General features: G+C 40.7%; 1 protein-coding gene across 3 annotated transcripts in view; it reads left to right on the top strand.

Moving 5' to 3' along the window:
• LOC105661826 (uncharacterized) overlaps positions 1-12,569 on the top strand; it is a 49,504-nt gene that overhangs the window by 23,325 nt on the left and 13,610 nt on the right. For all 3 annotated transcript variants that reach the window (XM_076538500.1, XM_076538502.1, XM_076538501.1), the window contains one exon: positions 5,590-6,020. In XM_076538500.1, coding sequence (XP_076394615.1) covers positions 5,590-6,020 — 431 coding nt within the window. The remainder of the gene's footprint in view (positions 1-5,589; positions 6,021-12,569) is intronic.

Here is a 12,569-nt window from a genome sequence, read left to right as displayed (position 1 = left end):
TCGCGTCGAGCCTGTGCTTTATTCTTTTGTATCGCGAGGAACGATCATGAGAACTTTGATGCTAATCTTCAATCATTGAAATGAAATTTCAAGCGTGTGCTAGAAATCGAATGTATCTGAGCTGTCGGGTTGTAGGAATTGGATGTCGGGTTTGGATGCAACACAGGTGGGTCGATTACATTCGGGTGAAATGGACTGACAATTGCTACTCCTATATCGGAGTATCGTGAGAATTGTCCAGTTCTCAAATTTCCATACTACCATGTTACTAAACTCCCAAAGTTCTGAACACCTGAAACTTCCGTATCTCCATATTTGCAAATTTCTAAATTAGCTTCCTACATTTCTATGGTCCAAATGTACAACTTCACAAATTCCTACATTTTTAAATCTCTTGAACTACCCAAGTTATGCTGCCTACACGCACCCATGTATCTTCACCCGACCCCAAATGTAGAGCACACCCTGAAACTCACTTAAAGCGGACGTCCTTGGAATGGCTAAAATTCTTCGGTAGGATTGAAACAAATTGAATCCCTGGCATAAATCAGAATTAGGCTCGCCATTCATCACGCATAACGCAGCTGTGAATTACCGTTGAACCGCGACAGAATCGGCAGGTCTCTCTCCAACGTTCTCGAGGTCGATAATTAGCGGAGTCGTTTATTATATAAATCTCTTTCGGAAGAGGTTGGTTCTCACGGTGTACGAGTAGTGACATTTGGCCGAGGAAAAGCCAGATAGAAAGCAGAGGCTCGATATCTTCGGCGCTCGCGGAGGCAGTGTTTTGCAAGCGGTGAAAAGCGACGACTGCACCGGGGCTCGTCGCTTTTATTGCCGGCAAGAGGTTTCGCGATCGCGCGCGGCCACAGTCGAACGAGTAGGCGACGATGTGTGGCCGATGTGCTCGCTCGCTCGCTCGAATTGCACAAGCGAAAGAGAGTCGCTGTACGCGCGGACGTTTACTCGAAATGTCAAGGATGCAACCGCGTGTGCTTGCGAGCGAACGAGCCACCGCTGGACTCCGAGACAATGGCGGCCCGAGGCGCGAAGAATTGTTATTTTGTCACGCATCGGCTCGATTTACGTGCGAGCCGCGTTCCAGCTCCGCACCGTCGCGAAAATTGCCGCGCTTAAATGTTGCGACGAGCCCACGAGCTCATTCTTTTCTCGCAACTTACATTTTCTTTCTGTCATATCGGTTTACAACCCCTAAATTTTTAGCAATCTTGTCTTTAGCTCTTCTTCGAATATTTTAGTAAATTTGTCTTTAGTTCTTTTAGGACGAAGTCTCAACTTTCTTATCCATCTTTTTATATCTAACAATATTTACAGTATTTTAAAATCAGTATATGTGGTCCATATAGATCTCTGCTGAGGAATTTAAACATCTTCGATAATGAAAATGGAGAATTTTATGTAGCTCCATCTGAGTATGCACAAATTTCAGAAAATAGGTTCATGACAAAGTGATCTGAAGCACATGGATCTTGAAGTTTACCGTACACATAGTGATAGCACTACCCTAAGTAATACACATCAGATAAAAATCCGAATAGCAGGTCTTAGTTTGTGTTATATTATGCAATTTGTATGCTCATTATAGAAGTGTGAGTGATTCTATATGTTTAAGAATTAGTTTGTGTTTGAATTTGGTAAAAATATGAGTTGTGGTGTGATTTGATGGAAACGTCATTATGCTGTACGTCGCTTTGCTCTGGTGATTCGATCGCAGCGCCGCGCTGCGGTTCGAGGCGAGGGGACTCGGAAAGATAACGATGCGATTGTGAAATCGAGTCATTCGATTGAGCTTGATTTAATGGTAATTCTGCGTTGTTTAAATCACGATTTTATCGTCTAATGGGATCGACACCGTTTTTATCATTTGTCTGATTTGATGATTTAAGTGGTCGGTGGAAGAATGGTCGTTGAATTATAAACAAGTGTTAGTGTAATGGTTTCCAATTGCGGAACTCTAATATACGTCTTTAAAATTACATTCCTTTTGTTCTTTGTTTTGATCATAAATTTCCGCTAAATTAATAATGTGAATAAACTTTAGTTGACACAGGTCGTTGTCTATGTGAATTTCAATATTTCGATGATGTAGTGGAAAATGAGTCATTGAATTAGAAACAAAGGTAACCACAGCTTGTGGTTTCTGCTTGTGGATGTCTGTAACACACCTCTTCAGAAACAGCACGTTTTTCGTGTCTAGGTTATTAACTTCAAAATGGAGTCGTAGTTTAGTTCACATGAACTCTTAATGGCCACTTACATAATTTTACTACTTTACGTAAAATAGCGAATAATCCATCTAACACTTGTTGTTAAATAAGTATCCAAAAATTGAATAATTAGTAACAAAATATACTCCTGCAAAAGTTTTATTAAAGTTATAAAAAAGATTATCTCAATTGAACACTACCTGAAGCGATATAAATATATTTATCGATATTTCACAAAGATAACCTTATCTTCAAGAATATTGTATCAGATGTTTATTTATAGTAATACTCATCATAAGATTGAAAACATGTTTGAATAATAAAGAAACTGAACGCACATGTAAGAGTCAGTATTCTTGACGTGCTTAAAGACAGTTTGAGATACTAATAGCGTTGTTACGTTAAAAGAGAGCATTAAACGACGTATATGCTCTTTTAATCCCTGCTGGCTGAGGTACGGCAGCGAATAATGGTGCTGGTGGATGAGTCAGTGATACAAGCGCGATTATTCATACGTCCGCGTGATACGATGCGGTTTAAGCGTCTCTCAGATTCTGTACTACGACGTATTCAAATTTTCTCAAACGTTCTCATTACGTACTTCACACGTGTGTGGAGATCCACATGTTTCCACGTTATTAAGTACAGAGAAGAAACCTAGAGTAACATTAGTACTGTTTTAATGCAAGGTGTACTGAAATCTTAAATTGACGTACGGACACTGTAATTAATGTTTCTTGCGACGTGCAAGACATACAAGTCTTAATGCTACATACGTCTTAATGCTGCATCAAATATTTTAATCACCAAGGTTTATTCTAAATTACATAGTAATTTTCTTTTCAACTAATCGATTATTCTACTTACCATTAATATATTTAACATTTGTTAGATACTTAAAAATAAGAAATACTTTAAATACTGTAAATTGTTAAATACTTTAAATATTAGTAGAAGTTGTGTATTGAGTTAGCAAGAATGTTCGCAAAGTGGACGATTGAAGTGAAAGTTTGCATGAACGATGTGGTGATCGTGTTAATTTTATTAGTCTAGCAAAAATGCAACCACGTAAAATCATTACGTATTAATACTGCGTCACAAAACGTGAGTAAACGAAACAAACCCAACGCACAAATCCTTCTGGTCGAGAAGAGAAGGCTTCGTTAAGGTTAATTACCGTTGGCCGTGACCCTTCGCTTACCCCGCTCTTAATTATCGAAGGCGGCGTAGAAACGAGCGACAGTTTCTCGAATGCATTTCTGTTTACCGGTTTCGGCTGAAATTACGCAGCGTTTATCTCGTCGGGACGCTCGGGAGACAGAACTCGACTGCTTATCAGTCCCAGAATGTTTCTTTCCGGAATAATTGCCGTTGATAAATGTTTCGAAAAGCGTGCGTTCATTGACGAGACACGCAGTCTGCCATTACTCGATAATCGAGCGTTCCCCACACATTAGATATCGTAGCACTCTACTTTCGAAACATGCCTGATAAAATATTTCGTGAAACACAATGAAGAAAAAAATTTCGACTTAAAATTTGAACTTATTTTTCTTGCCGATTCCTTTCAAGTATTTACTCTTAAAAAATGAAAGACAAAATTTAAAAATATTTTTTGCACAGTACAATCTTTGTTTGAACACTATAATTTTTGTGCTGATGAAATTTAAAGTTCTTCAATATTTAAAGAAAAGAATTAAAAATATTTTCACCAAAGTATAATTTTAAAAATGTCCCTTAATTTTTTGTGTCGATGAAATCTAGAGTCCTTGAATATTTATTGAAAAAATTCAAAAATATTTGCACACGTTTGTCCCTCAATTTTTGTGATGATGAAATGCAGAATTCGCAGAAATCGTATCGAATGACGTGCACGAGTATTTTCCCGTCCGACACGTGGAAATCGTGAACGAAGGCTAACGGTTCGAGCGTTGTAAATTTTCAGACAATCATTAGCCAACAATGTCGTTGGTTGCCATTACCGGGCAGCGAGATTGCCTTGCCGTTGTCTATCTCGCAGTGGCATTAAACCTTATAAGTGAACCGGCCGTCTCAGCGTGCGTAGATAGATCGTAGCATTTCCATTGTGTGTGACGCAACTCTGACTCTGTGCCGCGATTAATTATCGATGGTAAATCCAGATACGTTGAACCGCGTTTGCGGTTTCGTCGATTGCACACGCCGTGTATCGCGGGGGGCATCTGTTTTCGGTAAGCGGTCGAACAGAGATCGCCCGGGGGGCTCGAAAATGGCGATGATGAATTCGCGGTGATCGGTATCGCACGATCGAAAGTTTGAACTTTAAGATCGAACGTTGGTTTCACGATGTTGGGTCGAATTTAGCCGGTGATCTATGATACATTGAATGACGAAATTCGAGGTGTTTCCTGTGATTCAGATCTTGACACCGTGAGTAATTAGCGGACCGAAGATTTATTTACTGGCATTTACCTACTGCGATATATTCTTTTTTGTGGAAACTGTTCTTTTATGCATACTTATTGCATTTAACACTCGCTATAATTTATGCTTAGTAATGTTATTCAATTTGTCATATTTAATATTTAGTTTGTATATTTGCACAGGTGCACACTTATAATGTGGTGTCTGAATGTTGGTACAAATGATCTTTCTCAAAGACCTGTTCTGGTAGCTTAATTGTTTCATCATCATTTGTTGGTTAAGCAGAATAATGAAAAGGGAAAGCTGTAGATAATTGATATAATTGCGATGCAGTACTGTGAGTAACTACCATTAAATTCAACCCTGACGTACCATATTAATTGCATTCATCCACGTGTATGTTCGAAGAAAACAAAGACACCTTACTTATTTCTTCAGACCAAGAATTTGATTCCTTAACATCATTTTTAGTAATATCTCATATCGTTGTGCCCATATAAATTAATGGGATTTTTGCGTCAAGTCATTCATTGACAATCAGTCATTTTGTATTAGGAACTTTAGCAGACATTTTATGTTTCAATATTATCCCCTTCACGTATAACAAGATATCTTTGAAATTCATTTCATTTATTCTTTCCATGTCAGGGTGCTATTGTGTTATCAATTCAGGTCAGACATTTTATGTTTCAAACTAAATTGTTTCATATATTTATCAATTTCATCTTGTCTATTCATCTTGAGTCAGGGGTGACGTTTCGAGACTCTTATACTTCATCAAATTTCGTTTCAAACTAGTGTACTTGATACACAAGAACCTATTTGTCTTCATCGTGTCCTTCATATTTGTCCCTTCATCTCGAATTCAGAGTGTTTGTATTTTCTTGTCCAGTAAATCTATGACATCTGAAGATTTGTAAAGAAAAAATATAAACGACCATGGTTATTTGCTTTCCAGATCGGATACCACGGCGAGCAGGTGATGGTTTCGGATCCCGAGAACACCCGGTGGTCCTGGTGGACTCTGACCTATCCCGGTTACCATTGCCAGATCTGGTATTGTCCGCCGTTGAACAACTTCCGGCTGCAACGCCTCAGGTGACCGTGTCGGCGCCTAGTAGCCCTACAAGGGACGCGGCCTTCCAGTTTCCGGAATGCAGCGGTGACGAGAACGTTCTAGTACCGACGCCGAACCCTAGGCCACGACCACGAAGACGCAGACTCGCGTCCGAGTGCGGTGGCGCCGTTGCCATGAAGAAAGGACCAGCAGAGCCGACCTGCATCAACTGCTGCGGCCATTTCGGTCAGGCATTCAACGAGAACCAGTGGGCGAACGTGGGTGCTAACCTCAGGAACATCGCCGACGACTTCCATGCGTCCAAGACCAAGGTTAGTACATTTGTTACGTCACATAACTCATAGCACGATATTCTTAGTTTAGAACAGATACGAATTTCATTACTAGCAGTCGCGAAAGAACAATTGCTTATTCTGATTTCCTTTTTAACAGCACTTTGAGCACACTTGTTTATGTAATTTGTTATAACTTCACCCATGTTTCGCTACTTCTTGTGTACGTTTGTATAAAGCAGTGTTTCTTATCAAAATATTTGGACTGACCTCTTAAAAGCATATAAAGTGAAAGAAGTTGAGTACTGATAATGTAACGAGCTAGATGGGGTAGATTTTTTGAAACTGAAGATGCTATATAGCTGACGGGGTTCTCCAACAAATTCACCAAATACATATATAAAAAGTTAGGTGATGAACAATGTGCCTTCAATAGGCTCCTGAGTTTGAGTTCATTGTGTGACAAAAATTAATTTACAACTAGTAATGAGAAAATATTTTGGTAATTAACAACTGACAATTGAGCAATATACAAAGTTTTGCAAGCGTAAGAAAAAGAATTTACAAGTCCAGAAGTTGTAATCTCGAGCCGCTCACCCCAAAACATTTTAAAAAGTAGTCATACGACGTAAACATAAAAGGCAGGAACAAGCGCTCCCTAGAATATTTTTTCCAACGAGATCAAGCAGACAGAGAATACGCAACAATTCTGTCGGTCATCCAACGAAACGAATGCCGTGGGTTTCCCTTTGTTTCAACTTTCCGCGGTTGAACGCGCGGCTTATCGCCGCTGCGAGCAGTAACGCGAACTGTTTACGACGCTAGGAGGTACAGGTGCAAAGGCGGCATGCTCGGCATAAAAATAATTGCATCGCGTACCCTGTCTGTCACAATTCCAACCTCTCCACCTCCACGGTGTTTTTCATCCGTCATAAAGCCACCCTTGGCATCGCGCGAATGCGTTATAAAAGCCGACTGGCACACGCGAATAACGGGGCGAGCCGTGTAAAATAAAATTCGCGCTGAGCTGCTACCTTCGCTCGCTCAATTTCGAAATTAATTTTCTACCCTCCCTTGACGTGCACAGGGTTATTCAATTAACGCGTAAGGGATAGGAGAATAACTGTATTATAATTTTCAACAACTTGGTAAACAGAATTTGAGGGATTAATAGTAGGAACGTCTGTAGTGAATGGCGATTAGAAAGTGAACAATCGTAGTCATGAGCTTTATTGTTAAATGTCAGATATGTGTAGAACATTGAAATTTTTGGGTACCTAGATTTTTAGATAATTAGATTCATAAACATTTGGATCACCCAGATCCTCATTTGGGTTCTCAGATACCAGATTTCTTAAATGTTCAGATATCTACATTAGTGAACATCTGAATCATTGGATACGTAGATTTTTGAATATCTAGGTCACTGAGTACCTGGATCTCTAGATACATAGGTCACTGAATACCTAAATCCGTAGATACCTAAGTAACTGAGTAGCCAGATCCCTAGATGTCTGAGATATTGGGTGATTAGATCCCTGGATGTCTACTTTTCTATATAGTCAGATACCTAATCTAGGTACCTAGATCTCCAGATACAATGATCCCTGAATAGATCTTCAGATTACTTATAGACCCTCTAGATACTTGTAGACACCTCTTCCTTACATTTCCAAGTGTTCAGTTACAATTACAATTGAAACACATCTATTGTTCCAACTCACGCTATTATATTCGATGTAGCATTAGAACTAAACACTGGCACTGAGATATGCCAATTGCATCATTACGAATGTATCCACATTTAAAATTCTATTCATTAGCCATCTTACCAAAGGTCCAGAAATATCCAGCTTCGCTATCCACAATTTAATGCCCTCACGAATGATTCAGTATCTCTCGCCCTTCCTATCTGTCCCATCTTTCCGTTTTCGTCCATTGGAAGAAGAGAGGATATTCGATTGGAGTGGGTCAGACAGGACCATAAACGCGAATTTAGTTATATCGGTGGCATCGACGGTGTCCCACGAGCGCAATAAATATCTGTTCGCCACCGTTAAGACGTCTAGTATTGCTCCCAACGTGTATGACCCCTGCCGCTTCATCACCGTTCGCTGTCGATCGCCCGATCAAATATGTATCGACGCCCGAAATGTTGCTCCACTGATTTTACGAGCTCGCCATGGCTTGTTTGTCGCGCTTTTTCTGCACGACGCATCGCCACCGACGCCCGAGGTGAGAAAAATAGGATGCTCGACGGTTTTATGGCGGGACACCACTTGTACACCGTCACTCGCGAAATTGATTGCGGACAGTCGTAAAGGAATTACCAAGAACATCGATAGAACGAGAATAGATGGCATGTTTGTTAGGTTCCATGGAAATCGGAAAGGGTACCGCGATTAGCATGTTAGAGTATGGGTAGGATGTTACTTGAGAACAGGGTTTCGCTTGCAGATTTATTTTTATGGATGGGGGAATAAAGATTTTTAGATGCAGGTAAACGTTATGGGTAAAGGTATATATTGACGGAGTATTTGGTAAAGTTTCAACTTTGTAAAATGTCACATCTCTAAATCTTCAAATTTTGCCAAACTACTTAATCTCCAAATCCTAAAGTCCAGATTTAAAAATTTCCAATTTTCCCAACTCGCAAATCCCCAAATTCTCAAAGCAACTGCTCCATTTCCCAAAAGCTCACAGCTCATCAAATTAAACGATCCGATTGATCATTAAATTCTTCTCGAAGCAATTCAATTCAGTGTTGTCCGACTACAGCGTCACAAACGATAACGATCGCGTTAATTTCATCCGAACGATACAAGCGATCGAAACACGATGCTCGTCCAGTTCTAACGGACGAGATGGACATAAAAACAGAAGTAATCCCCGAAGCAGTCGGTCGTAACCTGCGAGATCGTGAAGAAAAGAGTCGGGGATAGTATCGGTGGAGTCCAGACGATTATTACGGTCGTCCTTTCCACTGTACGTCGGCGACAAGACCAGGAAGGAGTCCTTTCACGGTTTCACGAGATTCCTCGTGATTTACCGTGGTCGATTGAAAGAAAGAAGCGGAACTAACGACACACGGAGAGAGGAAGAGGGAAGGAGAAGAAGGGGAAAAGAAGGATGAACAAGGTGGAAGGGCGTGCCTCTTTTATCCGTCTCGACTTGATTCGCTTTAAAGGTCCGCGGCACCGTGATACCCAATCCTGGAACGTCTAATTATTGCTGGTTAAGTGACGGTAATTGAAGGGGACGAACGGATCCGTGAAATTAAAGAAATCTCGCCCGCCTTTGCGCCGGAGATCTGATACCGATCGGTTCCACGGCTCGGTAACTCGAGCAACTCCACCGCCTTGTTGATAATACGAATCGTGGCGAATTCTCGACAAGGGAATTGTCTCCTCCGTTGTTGTTTGCCCTTCTCCCTCTGGGGGAATCCGAGTGTCAGATTAATCCGACGATGGTCCGGGCAGATCTCTGTCCTCCTAGATTTGGATCCATTCGATACCATTCACTTAACTGACTGCTTCGTCGATTGTTTGCTGAGTGTTGCTCGATTTTCGACTGTTGTGTGAACAAACGTTTCATAGACACCTTCTAACAATTTCTGTTTTATGGAAAGACGACATAATACGTCCTTAGCTTTACAAGCACTTCAGTCTTAAATTGAAAAAATAGAACGCTTCCAAATGACATGTAGAGTACATATGAATAATCAAACTTATGGAAAAACAAGGTGAATTCCCTATGAAACAGCGTATGAGTGACTATAAAATTATTGTAGAGTGTCCGGGGACTTTCTCCGGTCGATAACGGCAGGTGTTCTCAATTGCACGTTTTCCGCATTAAACATCAAATGCAACTTCGTACGTTGTAAGTCTTTACTCGGTGACATCGCGATTCATCCAGCCGATGTCTATAGGGGTTGAAATGAAAGCTAATCGATCGAAGAAGTCGTGCGCGAGTTACGAGGCCCTTCTTTCCCCATTCGTCATGGGAAGCCACCGTTTTACATATGCATGGAGAGTAAGCGAGCATGTAACGGCTAAGTGGTCACATCCCCTTACGTGAAAGTTAAGTGGGCATGGCAGCACGAGCCCGTGGCCACGGGCCGAGAAAATTATCTTCAATTATCTCGTGCAATCGCGAGCATTCTTTCCTCTCGTTTCCTCTTGCTCGCGATTCTCTCTTGCTGGGGTCTGTTGCTTGATATTCCGCGGAGATTCTGTTTAACACGGTAAACACCGCCGGGGTCACTGGTACTTGAATTTCATTTCGTCGGATAGTGAAAACATTGTTGATTGTTTGGATGTTGTTTGAATTTTGTTGACCATTCGAGGAAATTGAGGAAGTAAATTGGAAATTGTTTGATCTTAGTGGGGGTTGTTATTTTTTTGATATTTTGTTTAGGACTTTGTGATGATGGTGGTCTTGGGATTTGTGGACTTTGAAGCTTGTTGGGGTTAAGAAGTTTGTGACTTTGAAATTTTGGGATTTTGCAACTTTGGAAGTATGTTTTGGACTGAGGGGTATTGAGATTTTGGATCATTTAGAATTTGGGACTCACAAATTTTGGGTAGTTTATACTTTGGGGATGTTGATAATTTGGCACTTCCCACATCTATACAATTTTGGAATTTTATGTCCTTGTAAGACATAAAGGAATATATGCACTTAGGACATCAAAGTTTTAGAACCTTAAGATTGTGAAACTTTGCAATTTTCAGATTCTTGAATTTATAATATTCCTTTGGGATTTTAAAATCTTAGAACTTCAGAATTTTTTAACTTTGGTACTCATCCTCGATAATCTTCCTACGACTACGCCCATTAGTTCATCTCAACCTAATCCTTTTCAAGTAAACTACCGTAACAGTAACTGTATATTCTAGGTAATTTCTAACCGAAGTTATTAATTAAATGCATTTCAAATATAATACTAAAATCCGTTAATTAGTGAGAAACAATTTTTCTACAAAACCAGAAGTATGAAATAAAAATTTCCAACAAAAATTTTCCCCAGTTAATCCATAATAAGCGTTCATCGAGGGAGGTCAGACGTGCAAGTAGCACGCTACGTTTTCCAGGAATCTCCATAACCACCATTCATGGTAACGGGGAGAAAATTGGCTTACGGTCAGTCGAAGCCCAAGTTGCTGCTTATGGATCGGATTTCCTCGAATAGGGAGAGCAATCTTAGCCGCAGTGCTGCTAATGAAACGTTGCACCGACATTTATCAGTTATTCAAACGATGATCCGACGCGCAAATTGATACATTAAGCCAGTAACCAGTCGGTAGCATAACGGGTCTTCTCTCGGTTGGCGAACAAGAAACATCTAGCTCGCTTTTCTTGCTAACTGATCGGTCATCTGTTCTGGAGCACGCGATTCGTCGGCTCCTCCCTCGGTTTACGTCTTATTTTCGTCGCGATACTCTCTAAGCTTCGACCTAACTAACAGAATTTTATGACCCGTGGCACAGTACGTTTGCTACCTGGCCTACCTCAAAGTCCTGACCGCAAACCTCCGTTTTCCATCGGCTTTTTCTTACGTGACTCGGCGAAACCGAGTTGGCCGAACGATCGTTTCCATGGCGAACCAAGCAATTACGTTGCACAATAATCCCGGAGCAGTAGCCGGGGCTGCTGTTGGTCGGCTCCTATCGAGACACTCGTTTATCGTTTACATCGTTACGGTACACGTTCGAGCCAGGCCTAATGGTTATCGAGAGGACTGCCGTTGCGATTGTGTCCATTTTTCGTGGTTGTTCATGATTTGCGATAAGCAACAGCACGTGGATGGTGTATTGTTCTTTTGTGGTGACTCGTATCAATCTTTTCTTGATATCGGTCATTGTTTTCACTGCCTGGGCTTCGAAGATAGAATCTCTCCTTTTTTTGGAGTTAATCCTGTCTGAACGATTACGCAGTTGCCTAAGTGGTAGTTTGGGTCCGTTGTTTGAGGGTTAGGTAGACTAATATTACGTAGAGATAGGTTCCAGAATGTTTGGGAAAATTAGGGAACCATTAGCGTGGGGTCTATATTTTTCTAGGTTATACACTGTCAGTATTTTACTTTCATAACGAACATATAAAATTTTTCAATTTATATAAAAGTGAACCTTGCAATCAAAATGCGAATTGTCACTTATAAAAGCAATACTGTACGTTCTTAATTGACCACGTTTTCCAGAAGGATGCTGTCGGCATCCATAGTTTAATTGGTTGCTTCAGAGTTGAACTTGGGGTCCGTAAAACCAATAGGCTATATCTTTTCCTTCCTTAGGACAGAAAAACTTTTCCCCGTAACAAGATCGCGTGATCGAACTTCGCAAGAAGGCGGGATGTACAGGATGATCCATGGTGCATCTCGCGTGTTTAATTAAATTTGCAACGCACGCCTTCTGAATCGACGATGCGTTTCCTTTCGCGTTGGACGAATTGAAGCGTGCTTCCTGTCGGATGATTTATTAATCATTCTGTATGCTCGAATTAACATGCGGCTGCTGCTGAAATAATTACAGCTTGTTGCATCTTAGAGACCATTTTGCACAATACCTTTCATATCTTTATGAATATTCC

The sequence above is a fragment of the Megachile rotundata genome, chromosome 12, assembly GCF_050947335.1.
Source record: "Megachile rotundata isolate GNS110a chromosome 12, iyMegRotu1, whole genome shotgun sequence".
In the NCBI taxonomy this organism is placed as follows: domain Eukaryota; kingdom Metazoa; phylum Arthropoda; class Insecta; order Hymenoptera; family Megachilidae; genus Megachile; species Megachile rotundata.
This window is presented reverse-complemented; position numbering and strand designations above follow the sequence as displayed.